The sequence below is a fragment of the Symphalangus syndactylus genome, chromosome 19 (assembly GCF_028878055.3).
Source record: "Symphalangus syndactylus isolate Jambi chromosome 19, NHGRI_mSymSyn1-v2.1_pri, whole genome shotgun sequence".
Classification (NCBI taxonomy): Eukaryota; Metazoa; Chordata; class Mammalia; order Primates; family Hylobatidae; genus Symphalangus; species Symphalangus syndactylus.
In genome coordinates, this window is record NC_072434.2 from 18,899,479 (window position 1) to 18,921,953 (window position 22,475).

At 51.7% G+C, this 22,475-nt stretch overlaps 1 protein-coding gene across 3 annotated transcripts in view; it reads right to left on the bottom strand.

Moving 5' to 3' along the window:
* Positions 1-1,322: 1,322 nt before the first annotated feature.
* SOX13 (SRY-box transcription factor 13) overlaps positions 1,323-22,475 on the bottom strand; it is a 57,318-nt gene continuing 36,165 nt past the window's right edge. Inside the window, exons 2-14 of one of the 3 annotated variants that reach the window (XM_063613232.1) lie at positions 16,489-16,708; positions 15,204-15,315; positions 15,031-15,117; positions 12,988-13,160; positions 12,476-12,544; positions 11,961-12,075; positions 7,400-7,485; positions 6,986-7,148; positions 6,423-6,532; positions 6,178-6,274; positions 5,577-5,720; positions 4,199-4,415; positions 1,323-3,209 (exon numbers count right to left, since the gene is read on the bottom strand). In XM_063613232.1, coding sequence (XP_063469302.1) covers positions 2,933-3,209; positions 4,199-4,415; positions 5,577-5,720; positions 6,178-6,274; positions 6,423-6,532; positions 6,986-7,148; positions 7,400-7,485; positions 11,961-12,075; positions 12,476-12,544; positions 12,988-13,160; positions 15,031-15,117; positions 15,204-15,315; positions 16,489-16,708 — 1,870 coding nt within the window. In that variant the 3' untranslated portion in view covers positions 1,323-2,932. Of the gene's footprint in view, positions 3,210-4,198; positions 4,416-5,576; positions 5,721-6,177; positions 6,275-6,422; positions 7,149-7,399; positions 7,486-11,960; positions 12,076-12,475; positions 12,545-12,987; positions 13,161-15,030; positions 15,118-15,203; positions 15,316-16,488; positions 16,709-22,475 lie in introns of all 3 variants that reach the window. The other 2 variants (XM_063613231.1, XM_055234884.2) reach the window with 2 other exon arrangements.

The following is a 22,475-nucleotide window of genomic DNA, read 5'->3' on the forward strand; positions in this document are numbered from 1 at the left end:
TGGCTGGGCCCTTAATTCTTGGGCAGTCTCCATTCCACACCCTCCCAACTTTGTGGTCCTAGGATCAACCACACCTACCCTCTCTCACCACTACCCTCTCCAATCTAGAAATCCCTCCACCAGTACTCAAGAGCTTGAGGACTTGAGTTGGGAAGTTCACTCTTTTTTGTGGAAAAGATGTTCTTTACATCAAGACAGTCTTGAACCTCATCCAGGAGCTCAAGTTCTGCCTCATGAACTTTGTGGAATACTACAGTTTGCCCACCTGGCAGCTTTGGAGAAAGCAATCTTGTCCTTTCTGTCCAACTCTGTCTTCTTTTCTAAAGGAAACATGCCTGACCCTTCTGACTATTCCTCTAAGGACAATGTCCACCAGGATCCCTCCTGTGCTCCTCCATGTGGGGTGCCTGCTTCAGGGCCCCTCCATTGTGAGACTTCCCTAGTGAGGGGGCGAGGAAGGGCACACTACCCCTGGGACTAGGTCTGTGTGGGGTACACTGGACCATGACCTCCCCTGTTGTGAACACAAGCCTCTATTAATCCACCCCAAGTCCAACTCTTCCACAAGAACTGCCATTGGGTTTTGCTGTCCCCACTCTATACTGATGGGATTAATTTTTCACCACAAGATTTGTCTCTCTAGAGCCTGGTTAATATGCATTTTTGAGGCGTTTCAGTCTGTCATCTGGCCCTTGCAGGCCTATTACTTCTCCTAATGTGATAACTAGGTCTGAAGTGTTCACTCAAAGCATGTGTCATGGATAGAGAGCCCTGAAGCATTATCATTAGAGACCCTACTTCATTAATTAGCATCGTAGGGGCCTCAGATGGGCTTCAGGGTAAACTTTTGTGGGCCCTTTTCTAAGAAAAGGATCCACAGCTTTCATTAGAGTCTCAAAGGGCTCCTTCTCTGAATGATAAGAACCAGGTATAAGGTTTAACCTTGTTGTCAGATGAGGACAATGAGGCCCCAAAGGAGAGACCTGGCTCCCACTCCCCAACCCCAGCCATGTGGCCAGTTCTAGGGAGACCCCGAGCTTCCTGACTCCTATTACAGTGCTCTTACTACTGCCTTCTTTCTTAGGATCCGGGTGGCCTTACCTTGTCAAGGTAGGGGCATTCAGCGTGGGCTCTGTGGATGGCATGTGTCACTCACAGGCTTGGCCTGGGATTCCCTTGCATTAAGCCGATTCCTCCGAGGCCCCAGGCCTGAAGCTCCTGCACGCTGCCACCAGGGGACAGTGGTGCCCAGGCTGGTGGCATATTTGGGAATTCTGGACTTAGGCCAGCCTCCCTCCCTCCCCTGCACAAGGGCCAGATTCTGAAATGATCTGTCTTTATTATGTCATCAGAAAACAAAAAAATCCCCCGAGTGTAAACAGGAGAAATGTGCTGGTTAAGTTACTCATCATTATCTTATTATTAACAAAATAAAGCACTATCTATGTTTACAGTCATAAAAAAAGAAACAGCCTGGAGAGAAGTGGGGGCTTTGAGGATGGAGAGAAGACGGGGCAGACACAGACTCCACATCTGGCCCTGTGGGATTTGGGGTTCCCATACTGATCCACAGCTCTAAAGCTGTTTAGATCTTTAGAGTTAGGTGACAATGGGATTTGATTTCCTTAGGGAACAAACTTTGTGAAACTGATCAGAGGCTGAGATCCAGTCCCTAATATAGAGTGGGGGAGGGGAGGGGAGGGCAGGCAGGTGAGGGGCAGGGTTGGGTGGGAGAGGCTGAAGCCCAGGAGTCTTCTCAACCTCTTCCAAGAATGGGGAGCCCCCCACCCTGTGCTCATGAGGGAGGAATAAAGACCAGCTGCCACAGACAGCCCCTCTCCAGGGCCTCTGACGCTGGCAGGAAGGGGAGCACCATCAATCCTCCTGTCCCAACTCCCTCGTGGGATCAGGTTGGGACCAGGGGCGGGGGCACCAGGACAAAGCCCCTTGGAGGCCGAGGCACATTCCCATGCTGATCAGAGCTAAAAATGGCTCCGTGGGAACCGACTGGCAGAGCCAGGGAGGGAGTGAAGGGGAGGGCAGGAGGAGATCAGGAAGGCTGATGAGCCCAGGGCAGACCAGGGGCCTACACAGACCCAGAGAATCCAGAGGGCACAGGGGGCAAAGGACAGACACCAAGAAAGAGAGAAATAGAGGGCCTTGCAGAGAGATGAGGAGAGAGAGAGACAGAAATGCACACAAGGACACACAGAACCTGAGACACCCAGACTGACAAAGAGGTAGCAATTTGGGGACAAAGAGAAGCACAGAAAGAGGCCCCCAGAGAAGCAGGAGTGGCATCGAGAGACACACCCACAGGAACTCAGCAACAGTGCCTGGCACGTAGTGGGCACTCAATAAATACCTTGTGCAATGAACAGATGAAACGCACACATGTGCACGCGCACACATACAGCAGCCAGAGGCACAATAGGCTTGGCAGAGATGAAAACAGCAAGGGACAGCCAGACCCTTTTGCACAAAGTGCAAAGCGATCCTGGTGATAGACGAGCAGTCTTGGGGAGTGTGGGAGGGGCGTTGGTCCCACAGTGGCTGGTCCAGCCAGGACAAGAATGGAAACAAAGCATGTGACCCCAGGGAGACAGGTCGGTAGATGCCATACCCCAGGTGGATAGACCTGCAGGAAAGGAGAGTCATACAGTGTCCCCTGGCCATGAGCCCTAAAGGCTGAGGTGCTCGGCCAGCTCAGCCCATGTCCATATTGCAGTTCCTGCCCACCCAGGCCAACAGCTCCTCAGGAAGGGAGGGCACCTCTCCCCTCATGAATGTATCTGCAAGTGCACAGCTTTGCCCATCTCTGGGGCACGAACAAGTCCAAGTACCAACATAGTCTTAGGTTGGCTGGCTGTGCCCATCGGGTTGGGACGAGGTCTTCCCCAGAGAAGAAGGGACCGGGCCCACCCAGCCGGGATCAGTCCGTGAGCACCACCAACTCCCCATCGCTCTTCTCTTCACCCTCCGAGTCCTCGTCCTCGCTGTACCGGTACATCTCACCATCAGCCACCGAGTGCCTGTCATCTGTGCCCTCACCCTCCTCTCTGAGGCTGCAGGTGTTGACGATCACAGGCATGTTGGGGTCCAGGCTACGAGGGACATAGTGCTCCACCAGTGGCTGTGCCAGCGGCATGCCTGCTGCCCGAGGGTACAGGACATCCGAGGAGCTCATCTGCGCCTGGCCAGCCTGTGGGCTGAGAGGCAGAGGAGGGGCACGGTGATGGATGCACACTTGACTCAACCCCAAACCCATCTCCCCTCCAGGCCTCCTCAGAGTGTGCACTCCCACTCCACACACTCTTGGCTGTGACTTATATACCCTGCCCCCAGCTGCTTTCTGATGGCCAAATTCACTGGCACCTACAACCCTGCAGATGACCTGCAGACCCAGGGCCATAGATGTGTTCAACAGATAATATTCTTGGAGGATCATGTGTGAATCCAGTTTTTAGAACTTGTATATTTTATGTTTTGTTTACTTATATTTAGAGACAGAGTCATGCTCTGTCACCCATGCTGGAGAACAGTGGTGCAATCACAGCTGACTGCAGCGTCAGCCTCCCAGGCTCAAGTGGTCCTCCTGCCTCAGCCTCCTGAGTAGCTGGAACTACAGGTGTGTACCACCACACCTGGCTAATTTTATTTAAAGATGAGGTTTCACTATGTTGCCCAGGCTGGTCTCAAACTCCTGAGCTCAAGGGATCCTCCTGCCTCAGCCTCCCAAAGTGTTGGCATTACAGGTGTGTGTCACCATACCAGGCAGAAATTGTATATTTTAAATGCCCTGGGAGATGTCCTGTTTAAAGGAGTAGACTAGGGTGCTTGCTTTAGTCAAGTCAGGAAGCTTTCTGTGTGATGAATACTTTGATTTCTAGCACCTCTGAATTTCTATTGAGTTCATCGGCAGTGGGATCTACAGGCACTTTCTCCCGGTCCATGTGGCCAGTCCTCCAGTCACATTCCTATATCCTCAGCCACTGACTGCTCACCACAGTCACATACATAGCCATACACAGTCGAGTTGCACGTGCAGGCTCAGCTACACACAGATAACACACACATGCATACACACAGCACCCCTGGGGTCACAGACAAAGGCAGGCCACACACTGACACCCAGCCACTCATGAGAGCTGCACATGCACACACAGTCTCCTGGCTGCCTGCGGGGGGGCCTGCTCACGGGATCACGTAGCTCTGGCGGGCGTCCTGGCGCCGGGTCCTCATCAGGGCTTTGTACTCGCCCACGCGCAGCCGCTTGCCCTCCACGATGCAGGTGCGCTTGGGCCGCGGCTTGTACTTGTAGTCAGGATACTTCTCCAGGTGCTGCCGGCTCAGCCGCGCCTGTTCCTCGTAGTAGGGCTGCTTCTCCTGGTTGGTCATGGACTTCCAGCGAGATCCTGACCCAACCCCCCAGGGGCAGGCAGTCAGTGCTGGGCTCTGCTGACCACCCCCAGTCCCATGCAGGACCTGAGAAGACCTTGATCCCCAGGTGGGTCCACAAGATAATATATGTGCAAGCACTTAGCAAGGGCCTGGCCCGATACGGGTGCTCCTTGGATATTGGGCAAATGAATGAAGTTGGCCTGTATAGGGATATCCAACTGCCAGCTTAAGACTCAGTACCCACCCATGTTCCTAACAATCCAGCAACTTCCTCGAGCCTCTGGCCTGCCTGATTTGCATAAACAAAAGAGCAGCCATCTCAGACCTTCAACAACCCAGACAGGGTCCCTGCTCAGGACAAAATACCTGATGTCTCAGTTGACAAGAGTCCTGCGCTGACACTGGAGGAGCCTCAGTCTTGAAAACAACTGCCCCCTCGAGCCCCATGTGCCCTGCCCAACATCCATCCGTGGCCACCAATCAGGACACGTAATTTAAAAAAATCTTTCTAGTGACAGCCCAGGGACACTAGTCTCTCCTGTTTTCTGCCAGAGCAAGGGTCTGGACAAACAGTGGAACAGGTTAGGTTTAGATCAGGAGTACTAAAGAATGTAAACCCAGGCTGGGCGCGGTGGCTCAAGCCTGTAATCCCAGCACTTTGGGAGGCCGAGGTGGGTGGATCACGAGGTCAGGAGATCGAGACCATCCTGGCTAACACGGTGAAACCCCGTCTCTACTAAAAATACAAAAAAATATTAGCCGGGCGTGTTGGCGGGCGCCTGTAGTCCTAGCTACTCGGAGAGGCTGAGGCAGGAGAATGGCGTGAACCCGGCAGGCGGAGCTTGCAGTGAGCCGAGATCGCACCACTGCACTCCAGCCTGGGGGACAGAGCAAGACTCCGTCTCGAAAAAAAAAAAAAAAAAAAAAAAAAGAATGTAAACACACACACAGGCACACTCCTTGAGTTCTTGAGGACAGGTGCTACTGAACACTTCAGTGGTATAAGACCCCAGGACCCAGCTGCCCTCACATCCCCAGCAACTCCTGCACCCCTATCATCAGATCCCACTGGAGTCCAACACAGTATGGAATATCACCAAGCAAGCCCTGAATAGACCCAGCTGGCTCCTGCAACCGGGTCATACTGAACCATGGCCCCAGCCACTGGCCCTTACCAAGGATCTTGCTGATGCTGGAGTTGTGCATGTCTGGGAAGGCTTGCAGGATCTTCCTCCGCTCATCCTTGGCCCACACCATGAAGGCGTTCATGGGCCTCTTGATGTGGCTGCTGTTTCGGGACTCGGGGAAGTGGCGGGAGCCTGGGAGACAGGAGTGAAGTCAGCCAGGCAGCCTTTCTGGGGTCAAGAGAGTGCCCCAGGGCCAGCAGAGAGACATCCCCTACTTGACCAGCAGGAGGCACTGAGGAGGCTCCCACAGCAGCCAGTTGAGGACTAGCAAGGCAAGAGCAGATGGGGCGGAAGAAACAGCAAATTATCAGCAGAGGCCCAGCCAGGGAACCAGAGACAGACACACAAGAAAATCAGAGCGGTATGGCCTCAAGAGAGAGCAGAAACTCAGCAGTCACAAAACTTAGGAAAGCAGACTCAAGAGACAGAGCCAACAGACACATAATGGGACAGCAGAGGCACACACACCTGGAAAGGACCCAATAGACCAAGGGAGGGAAGAGATCAAAGGCAGACACAGCCTGCCCTGGCCCTGGCGGAATACAGAGTTGGGCCCTCCTGCCCATCAGCCCTGCGCCTGAGCCCTCACCATCCATGTCGCAGCTCAGCATGGCTTCCTCCAGTGGGTGCACACAGCTGTCCTCCAGCCGCTCCTTGGCTGGGGATGAGTCCAGGCTGATGAGGTCCTAGGTTGACAGGGGCAACCTGACATCAGCCTCCTCTGCATCACCCCACTCCTCCCCCTGCTTCTCTCTTGGTGGCCTCAGACTGTGTCTTCCACCCCTGGCCACCATCTGTTGCTGCCCCCAGGTTCAGGGGAGTGGGGGACCGTACCTTACGGAAGGGGGTGTTGGGGGAGCCTTCCAAGGCCCCACTGTGGCTGTGCAGCAGCTGCCGAGCGTCCTGGATGGCTTTGGTGACAGCGTCCCCTTCACCAAGGAAGCCTGTGGGAGAGGGCAGAAGAGAGGGAAGAGAAGCGAGGGAAGCTGAGGGCATCAGCCCAGCATGAGCCCAAACTCCATCAGCTTCCCCCCATGTCACTCCCATGAGCACCTGAGTTAGTGTTCCCTCCTGTTCTTCCACAGGGTGGCTGCATTGCATGTCCTCAAGGATATGCCACTTACATTGGCTAGTTATTGTGCATGTCAATAGACTAGAAATGAGAATAGTACCCCCTGGAACTATGTGACTCTGGCCTGAATCCCTGATGCTTGGAATGCCCAGACAGACATGATGAGGGAGAGGAAGAAGGGGATCTTCTGCTAAGAGCAAGTCTAACCCCTTGCTCGATAAAATCTGGAACCCAGAGAGGAGAAGGGACCTGCTCAAGGTCGCATCATGCCGCCGGCTCTCCCCTAAGAGGGCTGAGGGACAAGTGCAGGCAGCAGGAGGCTTACCCAGAGGCAGGCTCGGGGGGCTGGACTGCAGGTCCCGCGTGGGGCCTCCATGGCTCGGGGGGCGGGGCGCACAGTTGCTCATCTTCAGGCTTGGGGAGCTGGAGGTGTTGGGCAGCTCGGGGGCCTTGGGCTTGGCTGTGAGGTTCAGGGGCTGGGAGGGCTCCTGAGGGAGACCCAGCAGGTCAGAGGATGAGAGACACCAAAGGAGACTCCCACAGCAGGACAGAGAGGAAGTGAGGTGAGCATATGCAGAACACACAAGGAGACAGACAGAAAAGTGGATGCAGAAGGAGCGGGTGAACAAGAACACAGGATGCCAGGGCTCACCAGTCCACACCCTGCAGTTCCCTAACATGGCAGCCAGCCGTCATAAGCTCGAGAGGGAGCCCCAGGCCAGTGGGTAGAGGGCGGTACCTGCAGGGGGTGGTGGGGGGCCATGGCCCCAGGTCTCTTCACCACTGCGGCAGGGGGGCTGTGCAGCAGCTGCAGCGGATACTCCACTATGGAAAAGGCGGCAAGGAGAAAAGTCCTGGATGAGCACAGAACAGCAGACACCCTGCTTGACGAGGTCCCAGCACCACAAGGTGGGCAATGGCTCGGTGCTGGACCAGCTTGGTTCCAACCACTGCCCTCCCCGGCCCCAAAGCACTGCTTGGAGGCTCCTATCCCCTCACTCCACACTGCCCCTGCACACTGACTGGCATCTTCACTGGGTTCCCGCCTTTCCCAACCCACTCTAAATAGTTTCCCAGATTCTAGAGTCCCATCCAATGGCACAATGAGAGAGGGTAAAACACCTATTCATCCAACAGCTACTTTCATTTTGTACCTACTGGGCACAGGGCGCAAAAGCGGCTGCCTGTTGTGTAGAACGTCTCATATGTATCATCTGACAATAATACATGGTATGTGATATATAGCAGGGGCTGAATACATCATCATCCCATTTTACAGAAAAAGAAATGAAAACCTTAGAAGTCAAATGGGGCTGGGTGTGGTGGCTCATGCCTAGGACTTTGGGAGGCTGAGGAAGAAAGATTGCTTGAGGCCAAGAGTTCAAGACCAATCTGGCCAACATAGCAAGACCCCCATCTCTATTATTAAGAATTTAAGCCAGGAATGGTGGCTCACGCCTGTAATCCCAGCACTTTGGGAGGCCAAGGTGGGTGGATCACCAGGTCAGGAGTTCGAGACCAGCCTGACCAGCATGACCAACATTTCAGTCTCTAATAAAAACACAAAAATTAGCCTGGCGTGGTGGCACATGCCTATAATCCCAGATATTCAGGGGGCTGAGACAGGAGAATCGCTTGAACCCAGGAGGCAGAGGTTGCAGTGAGCCGAGATTGCACTCCAGCCTGGGGAACAGAGAGAGACTCCGTTTCAAAAAAAAGAATTTAAAATTTTCAAAACTAAAAAAATAAAAATAATAAGAAGAAAAATGGGAGGCCAGGTGCGGTGGCTCACGCCTGTAATCCCAGCACTTTGGGAGGCCGAGGCGGGCGGATCACGAGGTCAGGAGATCGAGACCACAATGAAACCCCGTCTCTACTAAAAATACAAAAAATTAGCCGGGCGTGGTGGCGGGCGCCTGTAGTTCCAGCTACTCGGAGAGGCTGAGGCAGGAGAATGGCGTGAACCCGGGAGGCGGAGCTTGCAGTGAGCCGAGACTGCGCCACTGCACTCCAGCCTGGGAGACAGTGCGAGACTCCATCTCAAAAAAAAAAAAAAAAAAAAAAAAAAGAAAAAGAAAAATGGGTTGTCCACATAGCTATGAAATGGCAGCATCAGGATTTGAACCCAGGGCCTCTAGACTCCACAGCCTTTCCTTCTTCTCGACATGGCACTCCTGCCTACCCTACCTCACTCCCAGGCCCAGCATCTAGGTGGAGAGATAGGCCACATGTAGAAATCACGAAGTGCATGGCAGGTGGTGATGAGGGCCACACAGGCAGGGCACCAGCAAATTCTGCTCCAGCTGGGGTAACTAGAGCAGGCTCCCTGTGGGAGCCGAGGTGTGCACTAGTGCCTGCAGGATGGGCAGGATTTGGGCAGGTGGAGATGGAGTGGTGGGGTGTGAGGGTGAGTTGTGGGGAATGAGGCAGGCCATGGGGGCCGGGTTGGCTCTGAGGCCCATGAAGGCCGAGGTCAGGAGTACGGAGCCCATGCTGTGGGTACAGAGCACCGTGTAAGGCTTGTGAGCTGGGGAGGGCCACTGTTTGCAGTCGGCTTTTCAAGGGACCTTGCTTGCCTAGTTTCTGGAGCAAACAAAGCGGGAGGCAGCCATGCCAGTCCCGGGCTCCCACAGCTTATTTACTGCCTCACCTGCCCAGAAAGCAGTTGGGGGCCCTATCCCCGACCAGATCACTGTCCCCTTGCCTCCATGGCTCTCCTCCACATTCATGGGGAGTTGCAACGGTTTGGAATTGCCCTGTCCTCCACCTTCAACCTTCTCCACTCCCCATTCCCCCAGCTAACTGGAAACGTCCACATTGGGCCTATCTTAGTCTACTCAGGCTGTTGAAACAAAGTGCCATAAACTGGACAGCTTACAGACCTCAGAAATTCATTCCTCAGTTCTGAAGGCGAATTTGCTTCAGAATGAATTATACCTTGAGTCACCTATAACTGATTTATGTGAGATTTATTATTATTTTTGTCTGTTTTGCGACAGGGCCTCACTCTGTCTCTGTATGTCTCGCTCTGTCTCCCAGGAGGGTGTGCAGTGGTACAAACACAGCTCACTACAGCCTTGTGCTCCTAGGCTCACGCAATCCTCCTGCCAAGTAGCTGGGACCACAGGCACAGGCTACCATGCCAGGCTATTTATTTTTTTTTTTTTTTTTTTTTTTGTAGAGACAGGGTCTCACTTTGTTGCCCAGGCTGGTCTTGAACTCCTGGCCTCAAGCAATCCTCCTGCCTTAGCCTCCAAAGTGCTGGGATTACAGACATGAGCCACTGTGCCTGGCCTAGGTGAGACTAGATGAGGCTCTGGACTTGAAACTTTTGAACTGATGCTGGAACAAGTTAAGATTTGGGAGCCTATTGGGATGGAATGAATATATTTTGCATATGATAAGAAAATGAACTGGGGAGAGTCTGGGGCAGAATGCTACGGTCTGAATGTTTGTGCCCCCCCCAATTCCTATGTTGCAATCTAATTCCCAATGTGATAGAATTAGGAGGTGGGACCTTTGGGAGGTGCCTGGGTCATGAGGGTGGAGCCCTCAGGAATGAGATTAGAGGCCTGAGGGAGCCCGTTTACCCCTTTCACCACCTGAGGACACAGTGAGAGATGCCATCTGTGAACCAGAAAGTCAGCCCTCACCAGACACCAAATATGTTGACTTTATGATCTTGGAATTCACAGCCTCCAGAACTGTATGTGAGGAATAAACGTCTGTTGTTTATCAGCCACCCAGTCCATGGTGTCTTTCTACAGCCCCTGAATGGATGAAGATGGGGCCTGGCTTTCTCAGTTCTTTGTGTTTCCCCTTCATCATACCACCCCACAGTGCCCGGCACAAACCAGGCAGGAGCAGAGAGCCAGTGGGGCTGAGCTGTCTACCCAAGCCCACAGCCTATAGGCCTCAGGGAATTTCCTCTTCTCTCTCTTTCTCGCCTGTGGAACAGGGAGGATGAACTAGCACAGGTTGCATTTAAAGCTGTCCACACTCCTGGGGTAATTATGGGCAGCATCTCTGCCTGGTCCCCATGACTCTCTGTCACTGCCCTAGTTCAGGTATCATCCCCTGTTGCTAGAATCACCTAGCAGGTCCTGCTTCTGGCCAGTCTCCCCTCCACTCCCCTACCCCTCAAAGCCAGAACGACACACTCACGACTCAAATGTTCACATGCACCCCATAGCCTACAAAATAAATCCCAGACTCCATGCTCCGTCCCCAACTGCCCTGCACCGTCAGGTCCCACAACCTTGTCTGACACATGGCCAGTCTGCTGAATTTCAGTGATGGGGTAGAAGGCCAGAGTGACATGGTGTAGGCAGGGACAAGAGTGTGAAGGTAGGAATCGTGGCTGTTAGAATTTGGGAGATGTTGGCTCACGCCTGTAATCCCAGCACTTTGGGAGGCTGAGGCGTATCACTTGCAGTCAGGAGACCAGCCTGGGCAACATGGCGAAACTTCATCTCTACTAAAAATACAAAAATTAGCCAGGTATGGTGGTGTGCACCTGTAATTCCAGCTACTCAGGAGGCTGAGGCAGGAGAATTGCTTGAACATGGGAAGTGGAGGTTGCAGCAGTGAGCGGAGATTACACCACTGCACTCCAGAGCCCAGGTGACAGAACAAATGAGACTCTGTCTCAAAACACAAACAAAAAAGAATTTGGGAGATTTATAAACCCCAGTTAATATTCCAGATTTTTTTTTTTTTTTTTAATGGAGTCTTGATCTGTCACGTAGTCTGGAGTGCAGTGGCACAATCTCAGCTCACTGCAACCTCCGCCTCCCAGGTTCAAGCGATTCTCCTGCCTCAGTCTTCTGAGTAGCTGGGACTACAGGCATGCACCACCACACCCAGCTAATTTTTGTATTTTTAGTAAAGATGGGGTTTCACCATGTTGGCCAGGCTGGCCTTGAATTCCTGACCTCAAGTGATCCACCCACTTCGGCCTCCCAAAGTGCTGGGATTACATGCATGAGCCACCACACCTGGCAATATTCCAGATATTAATACTCTGGCACAGTAAATGTACTAGAATTGGAGAGACTAGACCTGGATTGCTACATCATTTTACATCTGGAAAGAGCTTTATGGTTTTTCATTCTCCCAGTGAAGTTCAGTGAAATTCAGCAAGATTCAGAAAAAGAGGATTATTCTTCTACCAGACAGATCCAAAACTGAGGCCCAGAAAGTCCACATAGCAAATTAATGGATGAGAGTGGCTCCAGGGCGCTTTCCCTGACCTCAGGACAGGCTGGCCGCAGGGGTGGAACCTCCCTTCTCACACTCACCTGGTTTGCAGGGAATGGGCTGAATGGGTAAGGCCAGCTGGGAGTCGGGGGTGACAGGCAGAGGTTGGTGGCTTGGGGGGAAGGCTGGGATCATGACATAAGGCATGTTAACCTGCTGAAGGCAAAGAAACCCTGTGTGAGTCCCCAGGGACCCAAAGAGCTACCCAGCTATGGTCAGCCCACGACACAGAGAATGGACCCATGGACAAGAGGCACAGGGGTTAAAGCAGGGACAGTTTTCCAAAGGATCCCTCTGACCCTAGGCCACCTCTGTGGGCCCCTGTCTACCTGCCCTCAGGTCTCAGCTGGGGAGGAAGACATGCCGGGCTCCTCCCTTTAATCAGGGAAGGAAGACAGGTTGGGGGCTAGAACAGAAATAACCCTCCTCGGGTCAGGCCTGAGTGATTCTGCTCCGGCGCTTTAACTTGGTGCACATCCCGTCCCCAGCACCCTCCAGGCTTGTGTCAACTCCCTCAACTGCCTCCTGTGCCTCTCCAGGTCTCCCTTCCGGTTACCTGGATCTGCTGCTGAAGGAGGTTGATCTTATGCTGCTGCTGAATCAGCTGCTGCTGCTGCTTTGCAATCTGGGAGAGGGAAAGAGTAGGCAGAGGGGGTCATGGACATTAGCCCTGGTGCCCAGAGTCTGCCCAGCCCTAACCACGCCCTGCTTTCTACAGTGGGGCAAACCACGGAGTGGGGTGGCAGTGGGGAGCAAAGCAGTCAGCCCTCAGAATTGGTTCTCCTTTTGCAGGAAGCTCATCCCTCCCTCCAGGACCAGGAGGCTGGGCAGGAAGCTGCAAGCTGCTCTTCCTGCAGAGTCCCTTTCGTACCCTCCCACCCCTAACCCTGTACAAGGTCTCATGAATCAGTCCACGTGGGAATCCTACAGCCCCTGGCCACAGACCCTGCTCGGCCTGCCCCCAGGCCCCAGCTTGCACTGGTGAGGCCTGCCCCAAGGCAGCCTTCTCTAGGTCCTGACACACTCCTTTTCCTGGAAAGAAAGCCACACCCACCGAACAGGACCTACCTGCTCCTGCTGCTGCCGGGCAAGCTCCATCTGCTGCTGCTGCTTCTCAAACAGCATGGCAGCCATGTTCTTCTGCTCCGAGTGGGCTGTCAGGAGCTGGTCCCGCAGGGTGGACAGCTGGTGAATCATGACCAGAAGCTGGAGCTCCTTCTCTGCTAGGCTCTCTTGGGTCCCTGCTCCACAGTGAAACAGCCCCCATTGAGACTTTTTACTCGTTCATCTATACATCCATCCATCTATCCACCCATCCATCAGAAACTTACTGAGCAATTGCTATGTCCCAGGACCATCAGGGGCTGAGCCACAGAGATGCTGACACAAGATGCTTGCCTTGAAGGGGGCTCTTCGTGTTGCTACCTGGCAACTACTAGCCTAGAAGTTCTCCCCTATTAGCCACGAATTCCAGGCCCCCTGAAAATGCTGACGGTGGGATATCTCAGCCCCAGAGCCCCGGGCCTCTTGAATGTCCTCAAGTGCTCAGCGCCACACAGGGTCAGGGTGGACAACCATTCCATCGGAGGGATCCAGTGGGACACACTCAGGCTTTGAAGCAAGACAGGTCTGGGATCAAATTCCCGTTTCAACCCATCCTGCCTGTGAGCTGTTAGGCAAGTTACCAATTTCTCTGCACTTTAGGGTTTCCAAAATCTTGGTAAGTGGGCATAATAATAAGCACTTCAGAGGGTTACTGTGAGGGATAGATGAGCTAATAGAGGCCAGGTGTGGTGGCTCACGTCTGTAATCCCAGCACTTTGGGAGGCCGAGGCAGGTGGATCACTTGAGGTCAGGAGTTCAAGACCAGCCTGAACAACATGGTAAAACCCCATCTCTACAAAAATGCAAAAATTAGCCAGGCGTGGTGGCGCATGCCTGTAATCCCAACTACTTGGGAGACTGAGGCAGGAGAATTGCTTGAACCCAGGAGGCAAAGTTTGCAGTGAGCCGAAATCGCACCACTACACTCCAGCCTGGGCAACAGAGTGAGCTGTCTCTCAAAAAAAAAAAAAAAAAAAAAAAAAAAGTGCTAATATATGCAAAGCTCTTAGTCCAGGATCTGGCCACATGGTCCTCAACCAATAAATGTTAGTGCTCCCCTGACCTCCAGTTTAGCTCCTGTCTGATGCAGTAGTTTATTCCTGAGTGCCTGGCCATAGACCTTTTTTTTAAAAAAAAAAAAAAAACATCGGAATCACTCATGGATCCTTTGAGAGGTATAGAGGCCCAGGCCCCTACCATACCCCGGGTTTCCCATTCAATAGGTGGGAGTGGAGCCTGGGCATCTGTATGGTTTTAAAGTTCCCTCTGTGGGTGTGATCAATGACAATGCAAAAATGATCATTCTGGCTGGGTGTGGTGGGTGGCTCATGCCTGCAATCCCAGCAATTTGAGATGCCAAGGTGGGAGGACTGTTTGGGCGCAGGGGTTCGAGACCAGCCTGGGCAACATAGTAAGACATCATCTCTACAAAAAAAATATAAAAATTAGCCTGGCTTGGTGGCAGGTGCCTGTGTTCCCAGCTACTCAGGAGGCTGAGATGGGAGGATCACTCAGGAGGTTGAGGCTGCAGTGAGCCAAGATTGTGCCACTGCACTCTAGCCTGGGCAACATAGGGAGACCGTATCTCCAAAAAAAAATCACTCTAAGGAACCCAAGCAGCAGCCCATTAATAACTACTTCTCATTCACTTAGCGAGGTCCAACTGACCTAGAATTAATTAGAGTGAAAGGGAACTTTCTGCCCATTTTGCGGTTAGACCCGGGAAGTGGCAATGACATGCCTGAAGTCACAAGGGTGCCTGGTGAGAGCCCAGATTCAGAGTCATGGGATTTGATTCCTACCAGGCCTCTCCTGCATGGGATGAGCGAGACCTAATGCTTGGGGCCTCCAGGCGAGGGATGGTGATGACCCCTAAGGCCAGGCAGGAGCCAGATGGCACAGGATAGGTATGTACCAAGAACTGCCCTACAGAGCCAGGCTGCATGGCCAGACCAGGAGAAGAGAGATGGGGTTCAAACATCTCCCCCACCCCCAACAGGCCTTCACCTTTGACATCTTTGGCTTCCATAGAGTTCCTTCCTAGAAACCTCTCCTTCCAGTCACTGGACAACAGCTTCTCAATGGCTGGCACCACTGGAAGACAGCAAAGGGGTGAGGAATAACCGTCTTAACACCTCCCTGCCTCAGGCCTCTGCTTCTAACTAGGGCAGACATCCTACCTTCTTTCAAATTTCGGTTGAAGTCCAGCTTCTCCTGGCTTCCAGAGGCAGCCTCCGACGCTCCTGGTCTCTTGGGTTCTGGGGACCCATTACCCTCTGGAGAGCTACAGTCCTGCAAGACATACTGAATTGTCACCATAACCCCCAAGAGAAGGGGATATACTGCAGGGAGGGCTGGGCACCCCAAAGATGTGTACCCTGAGGGATCCCAGCCCTATCCAAGTCCTACTTCTCCACTCAGTAGGCCCCTTTGGCCTCTACCTGCCCAAGCTTTGTTCAGGAAAAGAACAGAAGATTTCAAAACAAAAGACCTGGGTTTCAGTCCAGGCTCAGTGACTCACACGATGCTTGATCCCATACAATTCCCTGAAATACTCTGAACCTGACTTCCCTCTTTTGAAAATGGAAATATTAATACCTCCTCTGTCACAGGATTGTTGCTGGGATCAAGGGAGTTAATGCATGTGAATGAGGTTTGCCATTGCAATCAGGGGCCAAAAGTCAGCTATTAGTTATCACTCCCTTGAACACACCCACTACACCAGCTGGGCTGCATAGGGGAGCAGGTAGGGGCTGGCAAAAGTTACTCATACTCCCCACTGCCTGCCTCACTCCTCATCAAAGTCCTCCCCATCCTTTAAGGCTTAGCTTGAGGCTCTACTTCTCCAGGAAGCCTTCCCTGATCACCAGTGCTGCCAGCCCCCTCCTCCCTCCTCCAGGCTGGATTCTTTCTCAGAGCCCATAACTCTCCTCATTTTCACTTACTTGGATTTTAATTATATGTTACCTTTTTACATCTCCTATGTGAAATCAGAATTTTTGGGAGCTGCAAGAATCCTTATGAATCATGTAGCTCAATTCTCTTGTTTTAAGGGTGAAGAACAATATCATCTTTAACAGTGACCTAATTCTTGCTTGGGTAATCAGGTTGATTTTCCCAAATCATCTGAAAAATCTGGTATATTACTTTTAAGCCAAACTTTAGCATGTGTGTCCCATCGCCCCATCTAGTCCTCAGAAGCAAGGACTGGGTCACACATAGGTGAACAGTCACTATCAAGCGAGTGAGTACAGGCGTGAGTCCAGGTCCTGCTCTGATAGGTGACCCCGCTTCCAGCCTCAGACTGAACTTGGCAGTGCCTCCCTGCTTCCCTACGTGGCGTCTTACCCCTAGGATCACCATTTCTGCCTGTGTCTGCTGCCATCTAGGGGAGTGGGCCAGCCGAGCAGAGAGCACAGGTACAGCGCATGGGTGTGAGGATGGAGGCAGGGTGGGGACACTGACCCAGGAGCCCCTGAAATTCCCCTGGGCTGGAGCTTGGGGGTCAGCACTATCCTGGGAGGCCCGGGCTGGGTCTCCAGGCTGAGGTTCAGCGGCAGTGGCTGAGCCCTGGGGGGCCTCGTGGCAAGGCTCTTTCTTCTCCTCTGACTTGATGGTGCAGTTCACCATGGTGCCAATGCCATCCAGGGCCAGCTGGGCAGAGATGGGGCTCCTCATGGACATCCTGGGGGAGGGACAGAGTGAGCCGAGGTGAGTCCCCAGTCATAAACTTCTGCCCAGAGGCAGTGACCCTACCGTTTGCACCCCTGACCCCACCCAAGCACCTCCTGGTGCCTGTCACATGGGCACACTCACAGAAAGGGCAAGCTTACTTGTGAACCCACAGAAAAATCAGCAAAGGCTCTTGTATCCCTCATGCTTTTTTGTTTTGTTTTTTGCTTTTTAAACAAAAAGTTCTAGATAAGAGTGGGCCCACCCTTGCGCAGGACCTGCCTGTGTAATGCTTGGGACTACGGGACTAGTGGACTGACGGCCCAACTAACGAGGCCAGATACTGACTGGCTGTTTCTGAGCCCAACAGAGTTGGAGAGAGAGAGAGAGAGCGCGCGTGTGTGTGTGTGTGTGCGCGCGTGCGCGTGCATCTGTCTGTGCATGTTTGTGTGTATACAAATGCACTTTTTTTTTTTTTTTGAGACGGAGTCTCACTCTGTCACCCAGGCTGGAGTGCAGGGGTACGATCTCGGCCCACCGCAACCTCTGCCTCCCAGGTTCAAGTGATTCTCCTGCCTCAGCCTCCCGAGTAGCTGGAATTACAGGCACACGCCACCACCCCCAACTAATATTTGTATTTTTTGTAGATACGGGGTTTTGCCATGTTGGCCAAGCTGGTCTCCAACTTCTGACCTCAGGTGATCTGCCCGCCTCAGCCTCCCAAAGTGCTGGAATTACAGGCGTAAGCCACCATGCCCAGCCTACAAATGCATTTTTATAATTAGTTACCAATACTTAAAAGTCAAGAGATAACACATAAAAATCTAGATTTGAACTTCTAGCTCAATTGTTGCTGTGGCAAAAATTGGCTGGAATTGGGTAATGGGTATTTCTTATGGACAGGCCAGTCTACCTTAGCCTCCACACTCCTACTACTCCTCAAAAAGGAAACCAAGTATTAACTATATAAGACATATATTCTTCTATATATAAGACATATAGTCTTCTTCTTACAGTGGAGATAAGGTAAAAGTAAATGATTTCTTACTTCATGCATCTATCAAATAGGGGGAAACAGCCAGGTATGGTGGTTCATGCCTGTAATCCCAGTTACTCAAGAGGCCGAGGAAGGCACATCACTTGAGGTCAGGTGTTTGAGGCCAGTCTGGACAACCTAGTGAGACTCCCATCTTTTTTTTTAAAAAAAAAAAAAAAAAAAAAAAAAGGGCGGGGGTGGGGGGAATAACAGACTGAGATGATTGACTTTACGAAAAATATTTTCCGGTATCTAGCTGGAATCTCTCATTTAGAGTCTGGCCACCATAGGCATGTGAGTTTGCAGTTCCTAGTTTAAACAGCTGGTATACCTGGCAGACCCTCTTGAGACTCTGCACCTGCTGTTCCTTTCCTGTCGCATCACTGCCTGGGACATCTGAGGAGCTGAGCTAATCACAACATCTCAGGGAGTGGTTTCCAGGGGTCATGCCAGGCTTGGGTGGAGCAGCAGATGCCTATCCTCCAAAGTCACAGAGATGCACTCTGGATTCTAGTGGGAACACAGCAGGTTCCAGCTATGCATGGGTCCTGCCTCAGCTACTGACTAGCCCAGTGACCTAGGGCAAGTTGCTTAGCTGCTCTGTACTTCAAGTTTCCTCACCTGTAAAATGAGCATGGTAAGAGTCCCTACCCTATAGGACGGCCATGAGGACTAGGAGTTGATATTTATATGGTACTTGGAACAGTTTGTGGCACCAGGAAGCACTGACCTGGTGTTTTGTTGTTTTCTTGTTTATTACATTTCCAAATACCATCACATGATCTGGTGTTTGTTAAACCACTACTAGTTGGAATGCACTATAAGGACCAGCAGCTTCAGCATGCCTTGGGGGCTTGTTTGAGAGGCAAAGGCATAGCTACGCGGGAGGCTAAGGCAGGAGAATGGCGTGAACCCGGGAGGTGGAGCTTGCAGTGAGCCGAGATCGTGCCACCGCACTCCAGCCTGGGCGACAGAGCAAGACTCCGTCTCAAAAAAAAAAAAAAGAAAGAAAAGCACTGTTAAATAAATTTTTTTGATTTTTTTTTTTTTTTTTTTTTTGCTTGGGGATTAGATGTTTAGGGGAGGTATGTAAGGCTAAAATCAGATATAGTAAAAATATCCTTACAGTAAAAAATTCCTTAAACATCCCAGGTGCAGTATGGTATTTAAATACTGCATCAACTGTGTATGGATGCACTTGGATAGATTGCATCAACTCTGTAAAATGTTTGTTATGTTTTATGAAACATGCATTGTATATAAGAGTACATGTAGAGTATTTTAAATAAGCATATAATTGAATAAAATATATACAATCAGCCCTCTGTATTTGTAGGTTCCACATCCATGGATTCAACCAACCTCAGATCAAAAATATTTAAAAAAGAAATTTCATCTGTACTGAACATGTAGATTTGTCATTATTCCCTAGACAATATGGTGCAAAAACTATTTACATATGATTTACATTATATTAGGTATTATAAGTAATCTAGAGGCACCGGGGCTCATGCCTGTAATCTCAACACTTTGAAAGGCTGAGGCAGGAGGATTGCTTGAGGCTAGGAGTATTGTATTTTTTTCGTAAAGACAGGGTCTTGCTATGTTGCCCATTAGCCTGAGCAACATAGCAAGATCCTGTCTCTACAAAAGAATACAAAAATTAGCTGGGCATGGTGGCACGCGCCTGTAGTCCTAGCTACTCGGGAGGCTGAGGCTGGAGGATTCACTTGAGGCCAGCAGTTTGAAGCTGCCAAGATTAAGCCACTGCACTCCAGTCAGGGTGACAGAGCAAGACCCTATCTCAAAAATGATAACAACTGGCCAGACTCGGTGGCTCATGCCTGTAATTCCAGCACTTTGGGAGGCCGAGGCAGGTGGAGCACCTGAAGTCGGGAGTTCGAGACCAGCCTGACCAACATGGAGAAACCCCGTCTCTACTAAAAATACAAAATTAGCCGGGCGTGGTGGTGCATGCCTGTAGTCCCAGCTACTCAGGAGGCTGAGGCAGGAGAATCTCTTGAACCCGGATGGTGGAGGTTGTGGTGAGCTGAGATGGTGCCATTGCACTCCAGCCTGGGCAACAAGAGCGAAACTCCATCTCAAAAAAATAATAATAATAGTAACAATAAATAAAAAACAAGGTATACGGGAGGATGTGCACAGGTTATATGCAAATACTATGCCATTCTATATCAGGGACTTGAACATCAGCACATTTTGATATCTTTGGAGGTCCTGGAACCAACCGTCTCAGATACAGTGGGATGACTGTATACACAGTCCTACATCAATTAATAGCATAAACATGTTCTGAGAAATGCATCACCAGGCAATTTCTTTGTTATTCAAACCTCATCGAGTATATTTACACAAACCTAGATGGTACAGCCTACTACACACCAGGCTGTATGGTATAGCCTATTGCTCCTAGGCTACAAACCTGGACAGCGTGTTATTGTACTGAATACTGTAGGCAATTGTAATGCAATGGTTAAGTATTTGTGTATCCAACATCCAAATATAGAAAAGCTACAGCAAAAATACAGTAGTAGAATCTTGCAGGACCACCGTCCTATATGTGTTGGGTCATTGACGGAGACGTTGGTAGGCAAGCAGTGCATGAGTGCATGTGTATTTGATTTCATTCCACCTTGCTGATCAGACCAGACTCTCCTGCTCACCCACTTTCAAAGTGTAGGGTTCCCCAGAGGCTGGGTCCCAAGACAGGGCACTGCAGAGAGGGGCCTCCCTGACCATAAGAACAAAGGCCCCATCCCACCTAGATGCAGAGAAGAGAAGAGACCCCAGCCCAGCTCGCCCTGGGGTCCCCTCCTACAGCCCAGGGGCTTGGAGAGCGTCCAGGAAGCAGGCGGCTCAGCCCATCCGGGCACCAGGAGGGGCTCAGAGCCAGGCCGAGAGCAGGGGGGCGAGAAGTGGGAGTGGGCGCAGTTGGGGAGGGGGTTTTATCCTGAAGCCGAAGGCAGCAATTACATAACAAACAAACCCTGGGCTCAAGCTGTGAATTAATCAAACCGCTGAAAATAAAACCTTCCTCTCAGGAACTTCAGACAAAAGAAATGAAAACAACCAGGCTGGCTGGAAAATAAAAGGCAGCAGCACTGAATGGGGGACAAAAGGAAGCCAGACAATAGGGTGTTGGACAAAAGCAATAAAGCCAAAGGAAGTGTGACAGGCGCACAATGCGGGCCTGTGGGCCTCTGATCCGTCGGCTCTGCGCCACCTCACTCACACCCACTTCGGGCGCAGGCCGGCCACCGGGTCCCTCCTCCCTCCGGACTTGGGTCCTAAGGGTCTCTCCTTCATTCTGTCCCAACTTCAGGGGCTTCCAGCTCCCACCTCAAAGCCTTCCTGCTGCAGCCCAGAAATCCCAGCAGCAGCCACAGCCTCCAGGAGCATGGTCAGATGAACAGGACACAAAAGTCCAAGTTCTCCCCAGTTGGGGATGGTGAACGACCATCCATCCCTGGAGCTGATGGTGGAGGCAGAGGAGGCCATCATCTGTCCTAATTAACCCTAGGACTGCACGGCCCAAGATTGCAGCCACTTGCCCCATGTGGCTACTAAGCATTTATAATACAGCCAGTCCCAACGGAAATGTGCTGTGAACATCAAACCCACCCCAGATTTTGAAGGCTTAGTACACAGAATAGAATGTAAAATAGCTCATTAATAATGGTTACTGATTACAAGTTGAAATTCTTTTTGGATAAGTTGGTTAGATAAAATACATCATTAAAATTCATTTCACCTATTTCTTTTTATACTTTTTAATATAGCTACTAGCGAATATTGCACATGCAGTTCCCATTATATTCCTGTTGAACAGCGCTGCACTAGGACACCTCCGCCCTCTGAGCTTCTACACACACTTAGCCTCCATGCTCCCTCCAGCCAGGCACCACGGATCACCCCTATATTAGGGAGCCTGTCTCCTGGGCCTCTCAGCAGCCTACCCTGGCCTCCAGCACAAAGACAATGGCTCCTGGTGACCAGCCAAGCCAGCTTAGAGGTGTCAGTCTGTTCACTAGGGCTTGGTGCCCACCAGATAACCCTGCCCAGACAAGGGCCCTTCCATCCTCACAGGCGTCTGGCTCAACGGCAGGTGCTGGGCACTGACTGGCCCTTAGTTGGTATCCTCTCGGCCCACTTGTCCATGAAAAGGCAACAGCCCAGGCACAATGCCACCCCGCCCCCACTGGAGAGCACCTCTGGGTCTCACCTTTGGGGGAGAGGGTCCCTGGGTACCTCTTTTACCTCCCTCTCCCCCTCCCCAGGCACAGGCCTGCTTGAGAAGAGCAGCTCCTTGCCCTGCCTTGTCTGGCCTGGAGGGAACCAAGCCCCAGCCTGCCATGGCCTAGAGAGACACAGGTGTCTCTGTGAAGAGCATCAGTGCCAGGCTCCAGACCCTAACCATCCCAGAGACGGGAGCGACGGTCCCATGATCAACTAGATAAGGGAGGAAAGAGAGCGAGATGGAAAGAGAGGGGTCATTATGTGGTCACTGCTCTCTGTCACGCTGCAGGTGGGGGTCTGCACAGTTTGCTTCACCCCTGCAAGCTGTGTCTATAAAACAAGGGTCCTGGAGGGAGTCAGGGGACAACTTGGAAGACCCGCAGGGTTTGAATCCAACAACCTGGGTTTAAATTCCTGCCCTGCCACAGGCTGACCTGTGTGAACCTAGTCAAGTTAATTAACCTCCCTTAGCCTGTCTCCTCATCCA